Raw genomic sequence first — 27379 nt, 5'->3', positions numbered from 1 at the left:
ACCGCAACTGTGCCACCTACATCATCTGGAGCAGTTCAGAATAAATATTTGTCTAATAACATGATAAACACTTTAAAATGTAAATAAAATACAACCTACTCACCAGAGATGCATATTCATAATTTGCACCGCTCCTCAGAGGCTGTAATCCAGTGGTACCGCTTGTAGGCACTGGTCTGGAAGTGGCGAACAAACCCTTTCCCGGCTGAGACAAGCTAGCTAGATTCGGGGTTGGCCGACCTCTCCTCACGATGTCTAACGATGTTCTTAAAAATTGTTTTTTAAGTATGTCTGAGACCAAATAAATTTCTCTTCCTCCGTAGGCATAAAATAGTCTAAACCTGATGTATTAATGTGTTCAGAGTGCTACAGACGTGTTTTGCCAGTCGAATTTGGCTGTAACAGTTTCCCTCATGCTGACGCTATTCTGGGCCAGCTAGCTGCCCTGTAAAGCGAAATTTGAAATCTGATTGGTTAAAGAAACAGAGCAATGTTTAAGAAAACTAAGGTAAAAAGGCCAGCAGTACTGACTTCGAAGGCCCTGGGCAGATTAGATTGACATGGCAGCACATAGAGGCTGAAATCTGATTGGACAAAAAATCTAACATATACATACACGTACTGGAAGCAGTGCAGCCAAGAGAAACACTACGAAATGAAAAGCATAAACTGTTGGGAATATATTAATACAATTTCATTGAACAAATATTAGAATTTAGGTTGTAAATGTAGGTCAGTGCTGCTGATATTGTTTAAGCCAGCAGAGAATGCTTTGTTGGCCCTGATCACCTATAATATATACATATGAACACAAATGTCCACAAGCACACTCCAAAATCTAATGGAACATGTTCCCAGAAAAGTGGATATATAAACATATATACAGTGCAATCTCGATACTCGCTGTTCTATGACCCCTCGCGAGTATCAAAAAATTAACTCTCTCCTTTTTGAAGGGGATTTGTACATGTATTGTACTGTAAACTCAACAAATATTGTGAACACGGGGCTTCTCGTGAACTATCAGATTTTTCACAAGTTACTTTTAGTCTGGTTCAAAATGAAAACTCGCAAACTATCAAGTGTATATATACAGTGAAACCTCAATACCCACGACCTTGACACTGTATATATACACAATGAAACCTCGATACCGGTGACCTTGACACTCGCAATCTCGATAGTTTGTGACTTTTAATTTGGAACCGGACTAAGAGTTACATTTCAAAACAGAGGTTGTACTAATAAAATACATTAAAATTTTTGAAAAAATATTTTATTAATGTATTATTCATTTAAAGAAGTAAATAAAACATTTATGACAAGTAATTCACAATTTTTGTTAAACTTATAGTACAGTACATGTACAATTTCCCTTGAAAAAGGAACCATCAAAAGGAGAGAGTCAAAACCTCGCGATTTTTTGTTACTCGCGAGGGGTCATAGGACGTAACCCCTGAGAGTATCGAGGTTGCACTTATGAATTTACAAATGAATAATTTAGCATATCCAGTAAATCTACTGAATGTTTTAAAGGTGGAAAGAAAACGAAAAAAAATAACACGGTATTTTAGAATCTTCGTATTATTTAAGAACAACCGATAAAAAAATGTTTGTGACGTATAACTAAGACCTACAGTACAGGTTTTTATCAACTTTAATCTAATTAAGCCAAATTATTTTGTGCGGAACCTTCATCGTAATGCCTGTCTTTTCTTTAAATCTGCCTGAGGGTGTGAATATTAATGGCATCTATTTTAAGAAACTATTAAGTGCATATTTTTGTGAAGGGAATCCGGTTTGGCTTTCAAACGGTTTTCTAGCTAGCTAGCTATTTTACCCCGAGTGTCCTGCGTCACCGAGTGGCCCCGCCCATTTGCAACAGTCTCCTCCCATCGGTGGAAGGGAGAAGCCATTTTTGTTTCATGTCTGAAAACCTTCGTTGACTTGAAATTTGATGTATATCGGGCTCTGTGAAGGTAAGGCTCCTTGGTTACTTTTTAAACACCGTTTACTAAAATCCGTATTGTACGGACGACGTGTTGTCGTGGCGAAACGACGCCGGGAGATGAGAAAAGCAGCTTCGTTCACTCACTAGTACAAGCTCTTAAGCTAGATATAAACGGCCAGATCAACAAAGATTTCGCTTTTCGGGTCGTTAGCTAGCTACATTACATTAGCCAGTTAGCTAGTTTCCTCCAAGTTTTACAGATGGGAAATTAAATCGCTATTTTCTCGTACGAGTTGAGGCGAAATCGGGCAGCGAGTAGTCGGTACGTGAAGTAAAAAAAAAAAAAAGAAAAGAAAAGGTCTAGACGTCCGTTTTACGACGAACGTGGTGCTCTTTCCCCCTGATCCTCTATTGCATTGTACTCCATCTCGAGCTTTGTCTAAAATTATAAGCAGCTCCTAGATGTTCTAAACCTAGAAAATACGAGACAACTTCTCTCTGATATGGTATTTTGTCGCGTGCGTGCGTTATCGTACACATCTTTTAAACTGTTTACTATATTGTCCAAGTAGGTGTTTACAGGATTCGTACATAATGAGCTTGATCTACATTTTCAATCCTTTGGTGAAAACCACATTGTACACACAAGGCCATGCACAAAGAATTAAAGGGTGCCTTCAGGAAATTAGTTAAAGGTGCAGTAAGTAGTTGGTAAGTGTTTTGCTGCCCCTACTGTTCATCCCTAGAATTGAATATCCTGCTTTATTATGGTTAACCCCTGCTTTACTGCATTTTTAAAAAATTGTTACATTCTTTCATTTCGTAAGTAAGGAATAGTCCCAACACTGCGGGGGTGTGCGGGTTTGGGAAAATAATCCACCACAGGGTGAGTCCATGGAGTCGGATGTAAATTGTTTCCTTTAACAGTATTCCAAAGTGACGTGTAAGAAATACAACAGCGTCATTTGTTAATAAATTTAGCAAATTAGGCTTGAACGACAACTCGTACCTTTTTCAGGCGTTAATAGATTAAGTTTAATCTTGTAAAACATCCATGAAATAGTAGCCTACCAGCCTGGCGATAACCGACTGTCGGATCTGTTGAGTTTTATTTAGGAATCAGATTTGATGCAAGCGAAAATGTTTTTCACTTATTAAAGGCTATCGCTTAAAGATATGGAAGTGCGATTCGACCGAACTAACACTTTCAAATAGCGTGAATTAACTACAACTGAAAAAGATGGGACGCTGTGTAAAGTGTAAATAAAATGAGTAATTGGTTTGCAATCATCATAAACCGATATTTGATTCACAGTAGAACGCATCTTCTATGTCAAATGTTTTTATGAGGAAAAATACCATTTTAAAGATAATGTCGTTTTGAATTTAATGTCCGCATATCAAAAAAGTTGGGAAAGAGCCGTGTACCATTATGTTGCAGCCTTTCCTTCTTTAACAACAGTATATCTGTGCTAAACAGTGAGTAGACACTTTGCTGGAGTTTTGGGAGAGGACTGTATTGTCATTGATGCAGGATTTTAGCTGCTCAACAGTCCTGGGTCTTCTTTGTCATATTATTTGTTTCATGATGTGTCAAATAGTGAAAGGTCTGGACTGCAGACAGGCACCCAGAATCTTCTACTGGGAAGCCATGTTGTTGCAGTATGCGGTTTTGCATTGTCTTGTTGAAATATGCAAGGCCTTCCAAAAACCTGTATATACCTTTCAGCATTAATGATGCCTTTTTACAGATGTAAAAGCTGCCCATTCCATTGGCACTAATACAACGTTGTACCAACAGAGATGCAGGCTTTTGAACTGAGTGCTGATTACAAGCCAGATAGTTCCTTCTCTTTAGTCCAGAGGACGTGGCCTCTATGGTTTCGAAAAAGTGATTCGTCTGCAGTGATTCGTCTGCCTACAGAACAGGCTTCCATTTTGCCTCAGTCTATTTTAAATGAGCTTTAGCCCTAAGAAGATGATAGAATGTCTGGATCATGTTCACATATGGCTTCTTCTTAGCATGACAGAGCTTTAAACTGCATTTGTAGATGACACCGCAAACTGTGTTTACTGATATGACTTCGGGAAGCCCATACAGTGACATTCATTACAGAATTATGATTACGATTTTGCAAGATTTATGTGATCCTTTGATAATATAATGTACTGCAGATCAAATATACAATGTCTTTGCAACTTTATGTAGTGGAACATTATTCTGAAAGTTTTTTGCGGGTTGGTGAACCAGTACCTATTTTACTTCTGAGAGACACTCCCCCTCAAACATTCTTTTTAATAACACTTACTTTACAACCCTTTTGTTGCCCCATTAAAGATTTTAGAGATGCGTTGCACCCATCAAATAAAAAAATTACCTCATCTTTTCTTAAAAAATGGTTAACATTTGCTATGTTGTCCTGCTCAAATATGCAAGGCTATCACTGAAAAAGACGTTTTCTGGATGGAAGCATTTGTTGCTCTTAAATCTCTATATACCCTTCAGCATTGATGGATTCATTCATTTGCAAATGTGCAAGCTGCCCATTCCACAGGCACCAATGCACTCCCATACGATCAGAAATGCTGCTTTTTGAACTGAGCGCTGATAACAAGCCAGATTGTCCCTCCCCTCCTTATTCTGCAGGAAGTAGTGTCCATGGTTTCCAAAAAGAAATAAACATTTTGATTTGTCTGACCACAGAATGAGTTTTCCACTTCCTCCGTACATTTAAGATGTGCTTTGGCCCAAACAGGATGGCAGCGTTTCTAGATCATGTTCACGCATGCCCTCTTCTTTGCAGGGTGGAGATTTAACATCCCTTTGTGGATGACATGGCAAATTGGGTTCACAGACAATGATTTGACAATGACCAGTGTTAATTAGCCCATGCAGTGATTTCCATTACAAAATCATTACTGTTTTAAATGCAGTGGCATCTGCCATTAAATTCTAAATTACCATAATTTCCGGACTATTAAGCGCACCCAAATAGAAGCCGCACTCACTGAATTTTACAAAGATTTTTATTTTGAACATAAATAAGCCGCACCTGTCTATAAGCCGCAGGTGTCTACACTGAAACTAATGAACTTTACACAGGCTTGAATGAAAGACAGTGTCTGTTACACGACTTGTATCTAAACAGTAGCCTACCAAGAAAGTCATTGTTCACTGTCTTCCTCCTTCCTTTTCACAACAATTTCTCTCGGGAGTTTATCTTTTGGCATTGTTGTGCCAAAAATCACAATCGGTGAAGCTTTTCTCCTGATGCCGTGCAGCTCAGAACACAGGTGAAGTGTGTTTTCATGCCCGGTTGTTTTCAGCGTGACGAATGATTCGCATTTCCTGTAGACAGTCCGAGTGAGTGGCAGGTCAAACGTCAGAGGAACATCATCCATATTTATGATGTGGTGCGGCCCGATTCAGTGGGAGCGCATCTGATTTAATATAAAGAATTTCATTGGTTCACCTGAACCCGTTCGGCAATTTAATTTGTCTAATGTTATAGGGTTCAGTTTTTTGGCTTGAAGTTTGTGAAACCGGGAAAAACCCAGGAAAAATCCATAAATTAGCCGCTTCATTGTTTAAGCTGCGGGGTTCAAAGCGTTGGGAAAAAGTAGCAGCTTATAGTCCGGAAAAAATCCGGTACCTATGTGAATAAAATGTTTGTTAGCAATTCTCTTTTTATTTACTTTTTATTTTCTAGTGTCCCAACTTTTCTGGAATTAAATATGTAGATAATTTTAACTTGGTGTCCGCTAAATGATATTAAGCAGTGGTTTATACTTGGGGTGTAACGGCACATGTATTCACACCGAAATTGTCCAGTACACGTGTACTGAATACAATCCTTTTTAGGTTTGTGGGACAAGTGGGACGAAGCGCAAGTTTGTTTAGACCTCGAGTGCATTTTAAAAATTATTATTAAACTTGAAAACGTGCACCAGCGGCGGGGTATAAAAAACAAACGAGTTAGCGCAGTGTCACTGTGGCTACTCACTCCGTACCGGAAATACGATTTGTTTTGCGCTTACATGAAACCGTTAAAGAATGCGTAGCACTAGCGTAAACGGCTATCCAGGAAGTGGAAGTTAGCTTTTTAAAATGTGCTCAAATAAGTAGAACAGTAAAGTGGATCATATCATTCGAAAAGTAAATATAAATATAAAACACACATACACATGCTTACATAGACATCTGTATTACCCAAATAAAGAGAGAATAGAACGGAGAAACACAACAAGCTTAACAGGGTTGATTTAAAAAATAAATAAATAAATAAAAATGGCGGGGGGGGGATGCATTGGTGTACAAACGTGTAAGCGTTTGCTGAAAACCACAACAGTGACTAAAAATGTAATAGTTTACTGCTGCTGTTATTTGCTGCTTTCAGATTTAGAATTTGTTCGCACTGGTTTGAATCCATCACCATGTTGTAAGTAATTTAATTGCGCAACCCGAAGCCCTTGCGAGTCACGACAGAACAGATCCAGTGTTTACAGAACAGTTTACACAATAGCACTTCGTTAAACTGCACCATTTTCACATGTCGAGGATTATACCATTTTTACTTTTTTACCATTTTTACATTTTTACTGGTGAAAAGCTGCTTCTTCATCCGTGACACCAGTGTCTTTTCTTTTCCTGCTGCCGGTTGACACACACTCTCCGCCATTTTGCTTGACAACGAATAGCGTTATTGATTATCAATTTTATTGATTGGTTGTTGCAGCCCTAGTTTTTATATGCCTTTAGTTTTGTGTTTGTATGTACGCTCAATTGAATTGAAGTCATGTGACTGAATTGGCCATTAAAGAAGTCTCAAAATATTTTTGGATTGCTCTGCATTATGCGTTGTATCTTTTTTTTTTGTACTTAAACATTCTTTTAGTTTAAAAACATTCAAATATATCTATGCAGAAAGTATTGCTCTGTACGCTTCAGAATTTACTGTGCCACTATTATCAACATTTGCATCATCAGTAAACATCAGTGACCTAGTTTCATTGGCAGCCAAGCATGCACGCATGCCCATGCTGCCATGTTTGACAGATAATGTGGTATGCTTTGGATCATGAGATGTTTCTTTTCTTCTCCATAATCTTCTCTTCCTATAATTTTGGTTCATGTAATCGTGGTGTTCTATTGGCAGGTTTTTAAAATGTTTTTTTTTAAAGTGTTACTAGTGGTTCGTCTTTTGAGGTACACACTAGGCTTTGAAACACCAAAAACATTGTCTGGTTTTCTTAATTTTAACAGTTAAATAATTAACATTTAAATAGGCTACTCACTAGAAACGGCTAAGTTTCATATATGCATATATGTGGTAAGATAGTTGCTTATATAATGGCCAAAATGGTTCAAGTTGCCATTAAGAAGAAACTGAAATAATCATTCTTTACAACCTCCCATTTAAGGGCTGGGGTGATGCCTAGCATTTTATAATTGCTTTCACATCCCTTGCTATGTTCACCACCACCGCCACCACCTATCTAGTGAGTCAACTCCAACAGAAACTTGCATATTGTGAGTCCTCCCACATATTTTTCTAGCGTTTTCCTCTTATCTTATGCCCGTGACACATTAAAACGGCGGTCAGTCGTCAGGCAATGAGTCAGTCGGCTTTATTTCTTTTGGTGTGTTCTGCACCGTTGGCTCTTGTAATATGGCATCAGCCGTTTCCAGCGGAGCTTGTCCACGAGAACTTCAGCTTAGTGAATGATGAATTAATGGAACTGACACAAACAAACAGAGCAAAGACAGAATGCACAGACACTTGTCGTTCTTGCCACTTGTCACCTTATTTGACCAGGGGCTGACAAAGCTAGTGCCATTTGCAACTTAGCAGAAATGATTGAAACTAGCTATATCCGTTAGTAATGCTCACGACAGGTGTAAACAATGATTGCTTTATATATAAATGGGTTCCCTGTTTGGATGCCGAATAGAGACTACTGCCACCTGCTGGCATGGGAGTTATGCATGCAAACACACAGAACACACATGCCAGCTGGCCATCAGCTGTAGTCTGTCTGTCTGTCTGGGTTCTAATGCAATTTTTTTTTTTGCCTCGATGCAGAAGATGCGAGGGGACGCCACAGTCAGATTTTCTCAAAACTTGTTCTTTGGCGCTGGTTTGGTGTGTCCCTACCCAGCACTGTTCAAGTCTGTTGCAGCATCCTTAAACAAAACAATGTTGAGAAGCTCTACCTTTGTACTTGGCTTCACATCCAGCCTTGGATGAAGCATATATTGCAGAGGGCTATGTAGCTCATTGTTCCAGCCTCAAGTCTGCCCCTTGCCTATTTTCTAATGGCTGCCATTTGTAAGTACTTTATAGTCGTCAGCTTCCTCTGGACGAAGATACACCACCCCAGAAAGAGATGGTCAACACAATGCCAAAACACCTGTTTTCAAATACCTTCAGTTCTTGACTGCCATACCTTGACCCCCATTTCTGACGACTTCTGGAAATCTAATAAGAAATATCATAAGTGTATTGGTGTTCAGCAAGGTCGGAATAAATGGTCTTTCCTCTGCCTTTATCTTTTTGCCTGTGCTGTTGACCTAATACCTTCAAACCACGTCTCTCAGAAACTTCCTTTCAACCACAGAAACCAAGCTATAAAGGAATATTTTAAAAAAAATCCTTGCAGAGGGGAAGATCTGACTTTCTACTCTAGCAGCTTCAGCTGGAATCATCTCTGTGGAGGAAAAAGGAGGTCACAGACTCTGTATTGGCTTTACTAATAGAATTTCTACCAATTTCCTTCTGCCCTGGAACAACACATAAAAGGAAACATATTCACAAGATCCACTAGCAGTGTTAACAACCTCATCCATCTAAAAAATAAAATGCCTTACTGATGAACCCATTTACACATGTCAAGACAGTTTACTTATCGTTTCCGGGCTTCATTATCAGTGCTGATGTGGTATTCATGGACGGAGGTTTTAGTCATCAAAGAGTTTTACTTCCCACCACAGACAACAAAGTTTGCTAAGCTTGTCCAACTTCATTGTCCAACCATTGGCAGTCCATTAAAGTTATATCATCTTAAAGAAGCCTTTACCACTTCACCCATCTTGAAACACCATGACCTATATAAAGCCTTCATCATGAAGGTGGGTGCCTCCAAAACAAGAGTGGGTGCTATACTTTTTTGGATATTCAGGAAAAGACAAATCTAGCTGTATCTATTGGCCTACTTCTCAAAATTATGATATCTGCAATAGAGAACTGCTTAGCATGAAACCAGTAAAACTGGTTAGACTGGCATTTTTAATTTTCACAAATTTCTAGCACATTGGAAGACAGACCTACAGCACAGTTCCCACCTTGGTTTAATTTCAGTATTTCATATCGACCTGGCTTATACTCATGTATGCATCGTGACCTGAGAACATTTTGGAGAGATCTTCCCAGAGTCATGTTGCTCTGGCACTAAAATTATGCATACTAAATATCTTAAAACCCATGCATCTACGATTGGCAGTATGGGGGAGGATGAACAGATGAGTTTTGAGGAATGATTTAAAAGTGGTCACGTATTGATTGCGGAAGGAAATTCGAGAGACGAGGAGCAGCCCAGCTGAATGTCCTAACCTCCATAGAGACTGAACAGAAAGAAGGTACAGTGAGAGAAACGTGAGGTGTAGGTATGAAGCAAGTCAGACATGAATGAGGGTGCAAGATTATGAAGTGCTTTGAAAGTGAGAATCAGAGTCTTGTACTCTATTTGATATTTGACAGGAAGGCAGTGTAGATGATCAAGAACAGGGGAGATATGCTTGATGGAGGAGGTACTAGTAATTATTCTCGACCAATTGAAGTTTATGAAGGAATTTATGAGGTAACCCAAACAGCAGAGTTACAATAATCAATGCGCGAGGTAACTAGAGCATGTACAAGAATAGCTGTGGAACTGGATGTGAGGAACGGACAGAGACGGCTGATGTTCCCGAAGACGGAACTACGCAGACGGAGTAATATTGTTCATGTGCTTTTCAAAAGACAATGTACTATCAAGGACAACTCTTTACCTGAGGAGACGAGATTAGAGTTAACAATAGAAACAAAGGATTGAATTGTTTTTTTTACACGTGCTATAGATCAAATTGTATTTTATTTGTATAACGCTTTAAACAATGGAGATTTTTCTCAAAGAAGCTTTACATAATTAAATGGATAAAAAGATATAATGGTCAGTATAAAAAATTAGTCCCTACAAATGTATCCCTAATGACCAAACCAGTGCCCATAGTGGCAAGGCAAAACACCCTGAGATAGTGTGAGGAAGAAAACTTGAGAGGAACCAGACTCCATAGGGACCCCATCCTTATCTGGGTGATATCGAATATCCATTCCTTGTAATTCCATAGTTTTTTAGGTTATAAACTGTTCACTGAAGGACGCATGGATGCAGAACTGTTTATGGTAGTTGCAACTCTAAACCATTGGATCAGTTTATTAGTTTAGTTGTTTATATTGATTACTGTCCAGATCTATCTTTATAGTTCTGGTGTTCAACCTTCCACAGTAACCCCGTGGATCATTAGGCTGTTCATGTGGAACCATCCTCAGCTGGACCTAGTGGTCTCCAATTTAAAAGAACACCATCCAGAGGTAGGGCACAAGTATTAATCAGGCAGGTCTTCAGGGCAGCATTCAAACAAACATCTAAGTTCCCCAAAAAAAACCCCACTATAACCAAGGTCCCTCCAGATCTGCTGCTCTTTTACCTAAGAAAAACATTCACAAAATACTTGACTGAACAATATGTTTTCAACCTCGACTCAAACATTGAGACTGTGCCTGAGTCCCAAACACTAATGGGAAGGTTGTTCCATAACAGGGGGGCTTTGTATGAGAAAGCTCTGCCCCTTGCTGTAGTCTGCACTGTTCATGGTACCAACAAATAGCCTGCACCTTTGCTTGAAGTAGGTGATAGACCAACATGAAGAACAGAAATCTGCCTCTTGTAGACAAGCAAGCAATATTGAAGTGGGAAGAAAAGTCATATCCCTTGCAACAACAATGGGCATAGCCCAATTTGCAATAGAATTGATAACAAATAGGTCTACCAAAGAAAACGACAGTGAGGTTATTGAGAAAAACCTCAAAATATTAGCCAGTGATATTAGACCAACCTCCATAGTGCAGGGGTGAAAATATCAACATTTGAGTAGTCTTTGCTCAGCCAAGGCTTCAAGAAAACTACAATGTAATTGATCTGCGATGTCTGGGACACTTTTTGAAGGTTTGACGCATCACCTTGAAGCACAACAAAGTGCAGCAAAATATTAAAACTTAAATGGGGCCAAACCAACATGCAGACACTATCTGTTGCTACGGTATTTGGAAAGGCCAGGAAAAAGGCTTTGCCAAAACAAGTGGCTAAAATAATAATGTATTACCTTGCCTTTGATGACCATCCCTGCAATGTTGCTAGGTTTTTGGTCTAGTTTTGGAATGTAAAGTGCAGTATTCTTCAACAAACCAGTCAATCCGGCTCTTATCACGAACTGTATGGATATGAATGTCATACTTCTCAGCAGGAACACTGGGTAGAATCCGCTGGTAAAATGGCAGGTGTATATCAGTGAGGCCCTGAGCCTTGATAAAGTTTGGGGCAAATGGATCAGCTGGAGAGCAGGACCTACTGAACTAATTTGGGTGCTGTCCAGTAATTTTTTTTTTTCTGTGTTCCATTGGTCTATTTAGTGGTGCCGAACTCATTAGGGTCCACTCTATGATGGGCCTAAGTGCTTAACTCACTATTATGGGGGGGCACATGTAATATGTTGCAGTGAAAACACAAACAGAAGCATATGACAGTACATGAATACTGGGTTTCCCCCTACTAGGATTCCCCTTTAACTTACTGCTTTTCTAGAGATGGCTAACTGTAGTTACTTTTACCAGCTTCCAGATGTTATTTTCCTGCACTCTTTCAAACATCATGCTTTCTTGGAAAATGTAATTACATTTACTGTTTATTTTTTCCTTCATGTTCAAGAAAGTATTGTAAAGCTTTCTCAATATATGAGACTTAATAGTAGTGCAATGTAGTTTTCTTTTTCACATGTTAATTTGTTTGCAAAAATGTTTGTTGGCTTGGCAAAAAATCTACGGTCGTCTGTAGAAAGATTTTCGTTGCCTTGTTCTAGTAGAATTGCATTGGGTATCTCCCTAAGGGCGATGGGATTCTCTCCAGTGCCAGTCTGTGAGGGCCTTTACAAATAAAACTTGGATGAAAGTGACTTTTTGAGCATTCAGTAATGTGGAGTGTGCAGCTTTCGATGAGATGGTGGGGTGGTTGCTTAGTGGGGTACCTCATACCGTTTCTGTCTTACTGTCAGATTTCAGTGCTCATGTTGGGAATGACTGATGGAGAGGCATTATTTAGAGATGATGATATGAACCCAAGTAGCGAAATGTTGTTAGACTTTTGGTCAGGCCAAAAACGCATCTCAAACAATTTAGGGACGGGGCAACAAAAGTCTGGAATAAGTAAGCGTTATTAAAATGAAACAGTTGGAGAACCATTTTGCAACTAATAAAGGTTAATTGACAACAGGTCAGTAAGATGATTAGGTATAAACAGTGTATCTTAGGCAGAGTCTCTCTGGCGTGGCATCCACAAAGGCAGGTTCAATCTCTATAATGCAAAGAAGGCAGCATATGTGAACATCCAGAAACCTCACCATCCTTTCTGGGCCAAAGCACATCTAAATGTGTACATGTACTGAGGCAAAGTGGACAACTTTTTTATTAGACGAAGCAAAGTTTTACTTTCCTTTTGGAACCCACGGACACCATGTCCTCCTGACTAAGGAGGAGCGGGATTATCTGCCATGTTGTCAGCACTCGGTTCAAAAAGCCGCATCTCTGATGGAATGGGAGTGCCTTGGAACAGGGGTGCCAGCCTGATTTAATTTGGTAAGAGATTTATTAAAGCTCATGAATATTAGTAGTGAATTAAATATATTCTAGTTGTTAATTAAGGTTATCCAACCAATTTACATGTAGGGATCTCAGCAGACATTTGAGGGTTGCCAAGAGTTTGAAGGGCTTGCACATTAGACCAACCTTGCACAAGGTTGAAGAGGCTGTGACGCAAGCTTTCGGGGTGTTGATTTCTATTTAGGATATTGGGGTATGAGTGGATCAGTGTAAGGAACTATGTAACCTTATGTACAGGTGCATCTCAATAAATTATAATATCATTAAAATGTTGATTTATATTGGTAATTCAATACAAAAAGTGAAACTTGTATATTATATAGATTCATCACACACAGACTGATACATTTCAAGTGTTTATTTCTTTTAATTTGAATGATTATGATTATGGAAACCCAAAATTCAGTATCTCAAACAGTTGAATATTGGAGACTCGTGGGGTCTCACTTTAGTCAGCTCATAAAATCCAAACACCTACAAAGCTTTCCTGAACCTTTAAATGGTGTCTCAGTCTGGTTCAGGCTACACAATCATGGGGGAAGACTGCTGACTTGACAGTTGTCCAGAAGACCATCATTGACACCCTACACATGGAGGGTAAGACACACAGGGTCACAGCTAAAGAAGCTGCTGTTCAGAGTGCTGTATCCAAGCACATTATTGGAAAGTTGAATGGAAGGAAAATTGTGGTAGAAAAAGGTGAAACGAAGCCCATTCAAGAATTTTGGGGAGATTCACAAAGAGTGGACTGCAGCTGGAGTCAGTGCTTTACTAGCCTCCAGGCACAGACGTATCCATGGACTACAACTGACTCATTTCTTGTGTTAAGCCACTCCTGATCCAGAGACAATGTCAGAGGTGTCTTACCTTTGTAAAGGACAAAAAGGACTGGACTGTTGCTCAGTGGTCCAGTCGTCTTTTCAGATGAAAGGAAAGAAAATTTTGTATTTAATTTGGAAATCAAGGTCCCAAAGTCTGCAAGAAAGGTGGAGAGGCACAGAATCCAAGTTAGTGGTGGTTTGAGGAGTCATGTCATCTGCTGGTGTTGGTCCACTGTGTTTTAAATCCAAAGTCAGCACATCCATCGAGCATGAAGTTTTAGAGCACTTCATGCTTCTCTCTGCTGACCAGCTTTATGGAGATGCTGATTTCATTTTCCAGCAGGATTTGGCACCTCCCCACACTGCCAAAAGCACCAAAAGATGGTTAAATGAGCATGGTGTTGGTGTGTTTGACCAGCAAACTCACCAGACCTGAGAATCTATGAGGTATTGTCAAGAGGAAAATGAGAAACAAGAGACAGAAAAATGCAGATGAGCTGAATGGCATCAGAGAAACCTGGGCTTCCACACCACCTCAGCAGTGCCACAGACTGATCACCTCCATGCCACGTCGAATTGCTGCAATAATTCATGCAAAGGGAGCCCCTATTGAGTATTGAGTTTTGTATGTGTTCATACTTTTGATTAGTCCAATATTTTTGTGTTAAAAATCTTAATTTTTTGTAATTAATTAATACATTTTTTACTGGTCTTAAGTAATATTTAAATTTTTTACATTTTCATTAGCTGTAAGCCATAATCATCAATATTAAAATAAATAAACACTTGAAATATACCAGTCTGTGTGTGATGAATCTATATTAATATACAAGTTTCACTTTTTGTATTGAATTACTAAAATAAATCAACTTTTTAAAATTCTAATTTATTGAGATGCACCTGTATATGCTCTCCCTTCAGGAGGCAGTCCCAGGTGTGTGTGTGTGTGTGTGTGTGTGTGTGTTTTTTTTTTTAAAACAATAAAGCTTAGTATGTTGATTTTACAAACCTTACAAAAGAATGCTTAAATGGATTAAAGTTTTCCAGAGATGGACAAGGTTGTTACTTTCTTTGGTTCGAAATATGGATTAGGGGCAAACTACAATAGTAGATTCGGGAAATTTTTTACAAAATGAGACTTTAGTACAGGAGACTCCATGAGATGATTTATATAAGAACAGTAGGTGTCAGTCCTTATCCTTGCTCTTGATCCTTTTTCTCTTAAGTGTTGCTGGGCTTACTGTAAAATGAATGTCAAATTAATTATGCAAGCTTTTCAGGGCATTCCTGGAATTCTGTTAGTACTGTACTATGTCAAGGACTTCCTGAATAATAGACTAGGCAGATCAGAGTTCATGCTTCAGAAAATGGGTCTGAAAGGGGCTCCTTCATTTTGTTTATTGCTTTAAATTCAGATCAGGATACTTTTTTTTATCTAGAACACATTCTCTTGTTTTTTTCATTGGTATTCTTTATGCTTAATTGACAGGAATGTACACTTGAGCATTAGTGCACGCCAAGCGCATTCAGTGCGAATTGAAGAGATGATTGTGTGACACCTGAGGTGAATTTAGGGTATTTAATACAGCCTATGGGAATTTTTAACCGTTTTCTGTTTTGGATAATTTGAGACCTCAAACAGCAGAGCATCCTGATGGGAAACATCACAGCCTGGTTTGGGAACAGCATCAAGCTCTGAAATCCCAGACCTTATCTAAAGTGGTGCTGGGTCAGGGCTGGTGAGATAGTGGTCAAGGACGCACTGTCGCTTCTCAAAAGTCAAGTTACAGAGAACAAGGAGGCGCCTCTTTCCTCAGGCAATTTGAGTCCGCAGCCAGGAACTCAGGAACTAGATCTTACTGCCCAACACCGACTAACACATGCATATATTGCACCAAAAACTGCCCCTCTTGCACGCAGCAGCATTTAATTACGAATACTTAAAAATGTAATTGCTACATATATAGTACTGTGCATGGTTCGACTTTTTAAATTTACAATGAGGATAGACATACGACAATGTGCTTCTGTATTCTGCGCTTGCAGGAGAGAACATAACTCTCCCATTCCAGCAGGTGGCACCAGTGTGTATTCGGCATCCAAACAGGAAAACCGGAAGGACTAGAACTGTGAATATATACTTGTATATGGTATGACCACCCTTTCTCTGCAAAATGCCATCAGTTCTTCTAGGTACACTTGCACACAGTTTTAGAAGGAACTAAGAAGATCTGGATGTTGGCCGAATCAAATTCTTTTGTATCTTAAAGTAATTTCAGAAAGAGTCGATGTTAAGATCAGGGCTCTGTAATGGACATAACTAGCACTCCCAGGACTCCTTGTTCATCTCTACACTGAAGATGGTTCTTAATGATGTTGTATGTTTGGGGTCATTGTCCTGCTGCAGAATAAATTTGGGGCCAATCAAACGCCTTCCGGATGCCATTGCATGATGGATAACTACCTGCCTGTGTTTCTCATCACCGAGGACACTTTTAATCCTGACCAAATCTACATCTCTGTTTGCAGAAATGCAGCCCCAAAACTGCAAGGAACCTCCACCATGCTTCACTGATCCTCACAGACACTGATCATTGTACTGCTGTCCAGCCCTTTGGCAAGCAACTTGTTTTTTTTTTGTTTTTTTTTTTGCTACAGAGAAATATTTTAAATTTTGACTACTGATTCCAGAGACCACTTTTGGCTAGACGTCTCCAGACAGTAAATAGGTGCACCAGGGTCCTGCCAGTTATTAAAGCATGATAAAGCATAAGCTATATAAGCTTGATGTGCCTTTCTTTTGTTAAATTAATTTTCCTGGTTGATCACTGCATCTAAGCTTGTTTTTTAAAATAGCTTGTACACCACATGTTGAAACCCAAGTCTGCTTTAAAATCTGTGCCTGGGCGAGCCCTTGCTAATGCAGTAGAACTACCTTGTGTTTTGTTGCTGTGCTCAGTCTCAATGAAATGAGACAATAAAATAAAATGTTTACTTAATCCACGTGCGAGAGCATTCTGTTGAATAGTTTGAAAATGCTCAGTATTATTCTTCACATTTAAACATGTTGAGAGACCACGAAGATTTTAAAGTGGCATGGTGGTGCAACAGGTCGCTTTGCAGTCTCAAAGCTCCAGGTCCGTGCCTGAGCGTGGATTACCTTCTGTGTGGAGTTTCTGTACCTTTGTGTGCTTTTTCCACATTTACATTTTCCATTTCTTTTCTTTTTTGTTTCTGTGTTTGGCTAGCTTCGTCTGCTGAGTGAATTTTTTTTCCATTTAACTGAAGACCAAGTTGTAGGTAACTAGGATTGCAAACTTCATCATACCAGATCAATCCACATTTTAAATGTTTTTTTGTTTTGTTTATTCAACAGTTATTTCTGACCCTTGCACCATCCAATTAAAATCAAGTTTTTATCTATTAATGTTCAAGCTGCATTTCTTTCTCTTTCATCTTTACCCTCTCTCTCTCTCTCTCTCTCTCTCTCTCTCTCTCTCTCTCTCTCTCTCTTTTATGACTCTAAAAAATAAAAAATATTAAGCAGATTTAACAGTGTATTTACAGTGGTTGTAAGGTCTTCAGAATACATTGGTCCATCCTACAGTGGGGTGTCGAAAGCAGATTAAAGTTAATATGACTGGCTGGATACGTCCAAAATGCTCTACTGTATGCAGCCTGGTAGCTGTTACGTGACCCACGTTTCCTCACCTGTTCCTACTGTTTAAATGTATTTCAATTAAAATTTGTTAGATCATGCTCAACCTAACCCCATATCTTTCATGTTCACAGACACCTGAAGCCTTTATGCAACCCATCTTTGGATGGGTACCATGAATTGTGAAGAACCAAATGTGGAGAGGGCTGTTCTCTCCTGGTCCAGATTTGCTGCAGCTGGCCAAACCGCCCTCAAGGAGGCCCTGAAGGTCTTCAATCCCATTTCCCAGGACCTCTCTGAGACCGAGAGGCAAATGGTGTCTTTTGTTCAGGCGTTAAAAGATGAAGGACGTAAACCATTGGTGCTAAGAAGCAAAGATGTATACGGATACAGGTCCTGCACAACACAGTGTCTCACAACAGAGATTGGTAGTAAGATTCCGAGAATACAAAAACCTTGTAAGAAACGAGGTCGAAAAACTTCGATAAAGAACAAGGATGCCAGCTCCTCAGTTTTCAGTACAACCACCAAGGCCATCTTACAAAACCAGCCCAAGATTCTACTGACCAATCTCTCAGTAGATACTCTCAAGCAGACTGTTTCACCGAAACCATCAGTGCCGATCTCAAGTTCTGTTCAAGTGCAGCAGTGCTTGAAATTAACAAATATAAAGGGTGTTACTGGGGGGCACACTGCAAGGCTGCAAATTCACTTTGGTGCGGACTCACAAAGCATGATCAATCCCAGTGCCCATTGCCCCCCTACACTATCTGGGATACCATATTCTCCTTCAGAAAACACTCAAACATCAAGTGTTGTAGCTTTGGACAATAAAAGAGTTTTGTCCTGTCCAGTTAAAGTGGACGATGCCCTTATTGGAGATTCTGCCCCAATTGTTTGTCAGAATGGTATTAGTTTGAAGGGGGGTAAAAAGGCCCAGATAATTGGTAATTCTGGTGTGATGAGCAATGGTTTGAACTGTGAGGACAGTGACTCAATGAGAAGGCTGAACTGCCAAGGTCTAGGTTGGTCTCAGCCAGCGCTAGTCACAAACCACCAAGACATGTCGAAACTGAACGGAAATAGTCTTCAGTGGAAAGTCATCAAAGTGGACGAGTCCGTCACTGACGAGGAGGTGAGGAAAGAAGCTCAGAAAATCTTGCGAGTCAATTTGTCACCCGTGATACAGATTCATCCACTTGTACATTCTGTATAGACTTGAGATCAAAAGTGACTTTTATATCCACATATACTATTAGACTTTCTTATACTGGGACGTTGATCGGATCAAAACACGATTATTTACATCAGAGTGGACGTCTTATTACAAATTATGCATTTTTCACATGTATTGACCAACTTTGGTGATCCAAAGAGGGAAATTAGTTTGATTTTCCATGACATGAGTGTTTCTTTTATTCATTCAAATTTTGCCTTGATTTTGATAAACTAAGCTAAAAGAAATAACCACATTGTGTCACTATGCAGTGTTCCTTTATGTCCCCTCATTCTTGGAACCGGCTACCTGAGAACTTAGAAATTTAGTGTCAATGTAAGGATGCTTTAGAGAGATGATACTTTATTGAAATTTATTTCAGTTTGTGTTTTTATTTCATGCCTTGGTTATGTTTTTAATTGTCCAAAGCATAAATCTGTAGGCATAGACTTCATAATGTTGAAGTTTTAATGGTACATGGGGGTAGGGTTATGCTACAGACCTGGTTGGCACAGTGAGGACCTGCTGGTCCAGCATCATTCTATTTTGAAAACTGGTTCAAATAACAGGGACTCAAGTACCAAATACGCGAACGATTTGCTGAATATTGAGTCCTTTTTTGTTTTCCTTTTTCTTCTCCCCGCTTTAACAGACCCGCTTTAATTCGACAGTGAATAATCCAAACGCATAAAAATGTAAATCTACACATGATCTGGCAGTACAGAACAAAAACCGCACTACACTTTTTCCCCCTTCTTAATGTATTTGATGCGTGCCTATAACAACGCCAGTTTCATCTATTGAGAACTTGCATCTAATTCGAATCTTAAGTTAATTACTGCAACACAGGGATACGATTTCCTCTGAGACACAGATGAGTTCTCTTCCTGCTTGCATGCATACACCAGAAGCAGCAAGCCCAGCTGTGACTTAGGGGGATGGGGGGGCAGGGTAGAGAAGTGACTATGAATAATCAACCAAGAAGACTTAGTGTTATAATTAGACCATCCTTATACCCCCCTGTACTATTTATTAGATTGGGAGCACTATGATTCGAAAAAATTTTATCACAGGGCAAAAGAAATGGCCTTACGTTTCGTTTTTTGTGTTTTGACTATTTTATTCTGTACTGCTCACTTCATTTTTATATGAGACAACACTGGTATTTTGGTGCTCAATGATTACAATGTTGCCATAGCCATTAGCATTCACATTTACGTAATAAATTGCTGACAGTGATGGCCTGATTTAAGTTTCTGTAACCCTATTATTCAACATCATTCCGATCCCCAATTTAAAGACTTGTCTAATGACTAAGCTTCTAAGTTTTCAGTCAGTAGAACAGCTGAAAGGTCAAAAAAATTGGTCATTCTGAAAAGAAGAAAAAAAAACACTGGTACACTCCCCAAAACTCGACAGGTTTTCCCCCAAAAATACTTTCGAAATTGCTTATTTTGAGGTCATATATATATATATATATATATATATATATATATATATATATATATATATATATATATATATATATATATATATATATATATCTATCTACATACATATCTTTATATTTTTTCCCTCTAATGATTCTCTATATACATAGCTTAAGCTTCGATATGGATGTATTTTTCAAAACTATTGCAGTGTATATGTCAGCAAATGTTCATGATCTTTTTCAGAATCCTACTGTAAACGCTTTAATCCTGCAGTTTTTACAGAACACTTAACCCGTGTACACAGTTAAACCATTTCAAATGAGCATTCAGTTGTTCAAGACTTTATCGGAATAATTTATATGTTGGGAGAAGAAAGTTATACCGGAAGCCACAATCCTAACTTTTTTTTTAAGGCTATTTCAGTCTGCAACAGAAACCAGTGCTGAGGCATCAAGAACAAATTCATCTTTTATTACTGATTAATCTTTTTCATTCAGTTGAATCTGTGACCTTGAACTGTAAAATGTCAGTGTTGTATCTTTAGTTACTATTCAGAAGTTGTGAATTAAAGTATTTAAAAAATGACCTGTGTTCATTTCTTTATCACATGTTTTTGACAAATGAACCAATGTGGGGTCGGTATGCTTTATTCAGGAAACCACATGGCCTCAGTTGTTATAACCAAATGACCAGGGATTACATAAGCCTTTAACTTCTAGTTAACTTCTTAAAGTTAAAATAAAATGCTTGGGTTATTCTTCTATAAGCTTCTCACAATATTTCTGATCTATACTAATATATTTTAAAGGAAAAGAGCCCTCATCATATTGAGATTCTGGTCTCCTGATTACATCTATTATTTTCCTCCATACATAATTGTTATTGCCAACAAAAATTTTTTTTATTCATCTGATCAGAGGCCCCAATCTCCTTAATAGTGGTGTTTACCTACAAACTTCTCCTTTCTTTTTGTTTTGTCCAGTTTCACTTTGTTGTTGTCTGGCTTAAGTTTATTGTTGGGGAATAATACCGTAATTTCCGGACTATTAAGCGCACTCAAATATAAGTCGCTAAATTTTACAAAGATGTTTATTTTTAACATAAATAAGCCGCACCTGTCTATAAGCCGCAACTAATTAACTTTACACAGGCTTTAATGAAAGACAGTGTCTGTAACACGGCTTGTATCTAAACAGTAGCCTACCAAGAAAGTCATTGTTCACTGTCTTCCTCCTTCCTTTCACAACTATTTCTCTCGAGAGTTTTTCTTTTAGCATCGTCGTGCGTTTAAAAATCACCATTGGTGAAGCTTTTCTCCTGATGCCGTGCAGCTCAGAACACAGGGGAAGTGCGTTTTTTCACGCCCGGTTGTTTTCAGCGTGACGAATGATTCGCATTTCCTGTAGACAGTCCGAGTAAACGGCAGGTCAAACGTCAGAGGAACATCATCCATATTTATGATGTGGTGCGGCCCGATTCAGTGGGAGCGCATATGACTAATATAAAGAGTTTCATTGGTTCACCTGAACCTGTTCAGCAATTTCATTGGTCTAATGTTATGGGGCTCAGTTTTTTTGGCTTAAAGTTTGTGAAACCGGGAAAAACCCAGGAAAAATCCATAAATTAGCCACTTCATTGTTTAAGCCGCGGGGTTGAAAGAGTGCGGCTTATAGTCCGGAAAATAAAGTAGTTGCCTTTTGCCTGATTAATGCTGTCATTGTGGTACCAAGATATTTCTGTTCATTGAGCACTTTATTAGGAACACCATACTAATACTATGCCAGGGCCTTTATTTGCCTTCCTGCTTTAAATGGCCTCAATTCTTTGCGTCCCACAAGATGTTGTAAACAAAGATGTTCTTTTGAGATTCCGGTCCACTGTGACATGATTGACATTTATGCTGCAATATTCATTCTACCAAATCCAAAATACCATATTTTGGTTATTGACTAAAAAAGCCACAGGAGAATATTGAAACTCACTGTCGTGATCATGAAATCAGTTTGACTTTTTTGTTCAATGACATTGTACATTATCATGCTGAAAGTAGCCATTAGAAGATGGTAAATGGTGGCAAAAACACCTAAATAGACTGTGGCATTCAAGCAATGATTAGTTGGTGTTCACAGGCCCAAAGTGTGCCAGGAAAACATTCCCCACACCGTTACACCACCTCCACCAGCCTGGACTGTTGACAAAATGCAGGATGGGTCAATGGATTCATGTTGTTGATGCCAAATTGTTATCCTACCATCTGTGTGTACCATCATGTTAAAATGACAGATTTTTCCCCCAGCTTAGATGGTTGATGTGAAACTTTTGAAACAAAGCTACTGCTTGATATCAGCACGATTTTATACATTGTACTGCTACCTTCAGTTGTTTGTAAATTGCTCATAGGGACTTGTGATGGTCATCATGTTTCAACTAAGATTTCAATTTGAGGTTTTTGGGGTTATTTTTTTTATCTTTTGGGTTCAACTGCAAAAAGACAGTCTAGGTGTAGGCCCTTTTACAGCTACAGGTGCACAAATTACCTCGTAATTAATACAATGATGCATTCAAATGCTTCTAAAAATCATGTTTCTGCAATATTGTAGACGATTTAAGGAAAACGCAGAACTGGTGCATGTAAACATTTGTATTCTGATGTATTCTGATATATTCTTCTAGTGAAATTCTAGTGAAGTATGCTTCTCTCTCCCTCCTCTTTCCTTCCTTTCCAGCAGGGTTTCAGGTGGCTGCTTTTGAACTGTAGGCTCCGCCTCCTCTGCTCAGGCTCTTGCTCTTCATTGGTCCTTTTTTCCCCCACAGGCCTCCACTACAATTAACAGGTGACGCCACCTATATTATAGTAGAGAGCCAATGACCGAAAGTGGAAAAGACGCACAGACATGTAACAAAAGCCATTTCTAATTAAATGTTTAAAATTATACAAATATTAGAAAATGATCTAATATTTCATATCTGAGTAGAAAAAGTATGTGAACCTTCGTGTCTGGTGTGACCACCTTGTGTGAGTAATAACTGCAAGTAAACGTTTTCATAAACTGTTAATCAGTCCTGAACTAAGGCTATGGAGAAAATAACCCATTGAACAGTACAGACCAGCTTCACCTCTGGGATGTTGAGTTTCCTTACATGACCTGCTTGCTTAAGGTCCTTCCACAACATTTCTTTTGGATTGTGGTCAGGCCATTGACTTTCCAAAACATTTACTTTGCACATGATTAACCATTCTTTGGTAGAACGACTTGTGTGCACTTGGGGTTCTGACATTGTCCTTTAGGCTTTGCTGATATAATTCTGAATTCATTGTTTCATCAGTGATACTAGGTCCCCTGGTGGTCTAGTGGTTAGGATGTAGCGCTCTCACCGCTGTGGCCGGTCCCAAGCCTGGATAAATGGGGAGGGTTGCGTTAGGAAGGGCATCCAGCATAAAAACATGTGCCAAATCAAACATGCGGATGATCTGCTGTGGCGACCCCTAACGGGAGAAGACGAAAGAAAGTTTTATCAGTGATATGTAACAAAACAAGAGGGGGAGTGGTGGCTCCAGCGGTTAAGGCGCTGGGTTGCCGATCGGAAGGTCTGGGGTTCAAGCCCCGGTATCGCCAGGCTGCCACTCTTGGGCCCTTGAGCAAGGCCCTTAACCCTCTATGCTCCGGGTGTCCCTTACGAGGAAAATATCAAGGTCTGTGACGTCGGAGTGACGTGGGGCCGCCTTCCCATGGGCTCACCACCTGCAGGAGGGACCGTAAGGGACGGTGCTGTGAGGATTGGGCAGCAGTCGAAGGCGGGGGCCTGCTTATACTGCTGCCCCCGCGACCCGAATTACGGATAAGCGGGAGAAAATGAATGAATGAATGTAACAAAACAGGCCCTACCTGTGAATATACCCCCACCATGATTTATTATTATTTTTTTACAAATCGGATAAGGTTCTTGTACTAAAATGCAGTTTTGCTTTCTTTGCACCTCAACAAATAATTAAAAAAATTCTACTTCAGTCCTATCTGTCTCCAAAACATTTTCCCAAAAGACTTCTATCTTGTCCACATGATCTTTTAGCCAACTTCAATCAGGCAGCAATGCTCTTTTCAGAGAGTAGTGACTTTTTCCTTGCACACCAGGGATGCTCAGTGGTCTCCTGATGGTGCACTCCTAAACATGAACATTATCCAACATAAGAGAAGAATTCAGCTGCTTAGATGTTAACCTGGATTCCTTTGTGACCTTGTGGAATAAAACACATCTTGCTTTTGAAGTGATTCTTGTTGGTCAGCCACTTCTGAGGAGGGTAACAATGGCCTTAAATTTTCTTTTCCAGTCTGATGAGCAACAACAGCTTTTTTACTGAGGTACTTCGAAATCTACTTTGTGCCTTGAAGCACTTCTACAAAAGCATGTGAAAATCAGGCTTTGATTCATTCTTATTTTTTAACCAAAACAGGAAAGCACGGAAAGCCATAATATGTAGTCATTTTTCGCAAGTAGGCACAATGTAGAAACGTATTAAGAGAGTATGGAGCAGACAAGAATAAGAATCATTTATTTGTTATAAAAAGTAATAAGCCTCACCTGTCTATAAGCCGCATGTCTACACTAATGTACTTTACACAGGCTTTAATGAAAGACACGTTACACACGGTGTAACGGGTGAAATATGTTGCGCTTCTTTTAGGAGCATAGCGGTATTTTGGGAATAGCCTGCCACTGCATTTTTCCAGTATTACTGCATGTGTGCAAGACCGAGGAATATGTCCTTATTATTTTCTGATGCTGATTTCTAAGTTTCTTTGAATAACCCGTAACGCTGTTGCCAAGAAAAATAAAAAAGCACGAGTTTTGGAAACCTGTCTGTGCTTATATGATTTCTGTTGTAACTGGAGTTAGCGAGCTCCCCCTTCACCCAGACTCAACGCGTTACAACGGCTTGTATCTAAACAGTAGCCGACAAAGAAAGTCATTGTTCTCTGTCTTCCTCCTTCCTTTCACAACTATTTCTCTCGGGAGTTTATCTTTTGGCATTTTGGCTTTTGGCATCGTCGTGCGTTTAAAAAAACCTTTTTTTTTCCCGAAGCCATGCAGCTCAGAACACAGGTGAGGTGCGTTTTTTCGTTTCCGTTCGGAAATTTCATTGGTCTAATGTAATGGGGTTCAGTTTTTTGGCTTGAAGTTTGTGAAACCGGGAAAAACCCAGGAAAAATCCATAAATTAGCCGTTTCGTTGTTTAAGCCGCGGGGTTCAAAACGTAGGAAAAAAGTAGCAGTAGTCCGAAAAATACGGTATGTTAAAACCAACATTTAATCATGTTTGTGTTTAACTATTATAATTGTTTCCTAGGTCATGTGACTGTAAAATAAACCCAAATAATCACCAGTGTGTTTGCCAGTTGGTAGTAGGTATTGTGATTTTTGCCAAACATCTTCACCTTTTGTTCAGATTGTAATTCTGACTCAGGACTACAGTTTGCTTCTGATCACCATCACTGCACACCTCAACATCGTTTATCTGTAATAAATGGACATTCAGTGCCACCCAGATTAAGATGGGTTCCCTCTTGAGTCTGGTTCCTCTCAAGGTTTCTTCCTTATGCCGTCTCGAGGAGATTTTCCTTGCCACAGTCGCCACCGGCTCTTACACTTACACTTATAAAGTACATCTTATTCATTCTTTATCACTACATTATCTGTATAAAGCTGCTTTAAGACAATGTTCATTGTTAAAAGTGCTATACAAACAAAAATTTATTAAATTGAATAAATTTTTTAAAACTGAGTTTGAGTTTTTTGAAGAAAAATAGCTTTATTTTAGCCACCCTTCCATGAATGCTGTAGTTGTTTAGCCTTTTTCTGGTTGTGCTGCCATGAACATTAATATTTATTGTGCTTATAGTGGCCTGTAGTTCATGTAATGTGGCTTGGATTTGTTGGAAAACCTAAACTTGAAGATGATGTTGAAGTCTTTGTTTGTAAACAAGCCTTCAAACTAAAGAAATGTTGAATTTTACTTTGTTTGGAGATGACCTTATAACCTTTCAAGATTGATAAGGAGTCAGACATCGCACATAAATTTGCTAATTGCTTTTATTGTCTCAATAAGAATAGTGTACATATTTTTAGAACACTGATCAGAAAAATGATCGCATAAATTATAGAAATATCTATTGATATGTGCATATATTTTGTTGTCATTATGTTGTTTGTTTTATAGAGATTAGTAAGGTTCACCAAACTTTTTGTCAGCCCCTGATTAATAAAGTACATAAAACATTTTTTACGTTAAATGTATTGTGATTTCAGACTGCTTGTTAAGTCTGCTTATGTCAAGCAACACTACCCTACCCACCATTTGCATTGCACCACAAAAATGGTTAGCTAAGCAAATGCAGGAAGCATGGCAGACATTTTGAATATGCAAGTTACAGCACATTTTGTCTATTCTCTTATATAACAACAGTCTATCTGGACATACATCTGGGACCTGAGGAGACCTGTTGCAGGAGTTTTGGTAGAGGAATGTTGTCCCCAATTGTACCTGCGCAAAAGTACTTTTTTTGTCATATTTTTGATTCCATGATACACCAAATGTTTTCAACTGGTGAAAAGTTTGCCCGGACTCTTCTACTACGAAGCGATGTTGTTGTAATAGATGCAGTATGCAGTTTAGCTTGTCTTGCTAAAATATGAAAGGCCTTCTCTAAAAAAAAAAAAAAAAAAAACTTTGTCTGGATAGAAGCGTATGTTGCTCCAAACCTGTAAATATCTTTCAGCAATGACGGGGCCTTTACATATATGAAAGCTGCCCATTCCTTATGCACTAAGCATCTCCATACCATCAGAGATTTAGACTTTTAAACTGAGTGCTGATAACAAGCGAGATAATTCCTCTCCTCTTTAGACTCCAGAGGAGTCCAAAGTTTTGAAAATTAATTTAAAATTTTAATTCATCAGACCACAGAACATTTTACCATTTTGCCTCATTTTAATGAGCTTTGACCCAGACAAGATGGTGGCATTCTTGGATTATGTTTGTATTTCAGCAATGTATTAATAATGGAAGTAGTAAACTAAGATATAGGGGCTTCCACTGGATGGCATTTAAGAGGTTTGAATCCCTTTGGCCTTATCGTTCTTGTGGTGTTTATTGTTGTAATATCTTGCAAAATTCATTATAAGCAATAAAAAGCTACACTATACCTAGTAAATGGCAATAACGAATCTTATTGCCAATGTGAACAAAGGAAAACTGTTTTATTATATATAATAAATATGACAAGAATGGGTAATAAAAAACTAAAAGCCCCAAAGGAGGATCAATTCTGTAC

General features: G+C 38.9%; 1 protein-coding gene across 1 annotated transcript; it reads left to right on the top strand.

The window, feature by feature from the left end:
- Positions 1-1820: 1820 nt before the first annotated feature.
- Positions 1821-20634, top strand: ccdc71 (coiled-coil domain containing 71). Its single transcript, XM_083534551.1, has 2 exons — positions 1821-1979; positions 17535-20634. Exon 2 carries the CDS (start codon positions 17567-17569, stop codon positions 18614-18616), a length of 1050 nt encoding a protein of 349 aa, XP_083390677.1. The 5' UTR covers positions 1821-1979; positions 17535-17566; the 3' UTR covers positions 18617-20634.
- The last annotated feature ends 6745 nt before the right edge of the window (positions 20635-27379 follow it).

Source organism: Silurus aristotelis, assembly GCF_946808225.1.
Source record: "Silurus aristotelis genome assembly, chromosome: 28".
NCBI classification, from domain to species: Eukaryota; Metazoa; Chordata; class Actinopteri; order Siluriformes; family Siluridae; genus Silurus; species Silurus aristotelis.
The sequence above is the reverse complement of the archived record's forward strand: the minus strand, read 5'-3'. Positions and strand labels throughout refer to the sequence as shown.

What these genes read in the sequence shown, in the direction of transcription:
- ccdc71 (XM_083534551.1), top strand. Translation starts at nt 17,567, where the DNA reads ATGGGTACCATGAATTGTGAAGAACCAAATGTGGAGAGGGCTGTTCTC.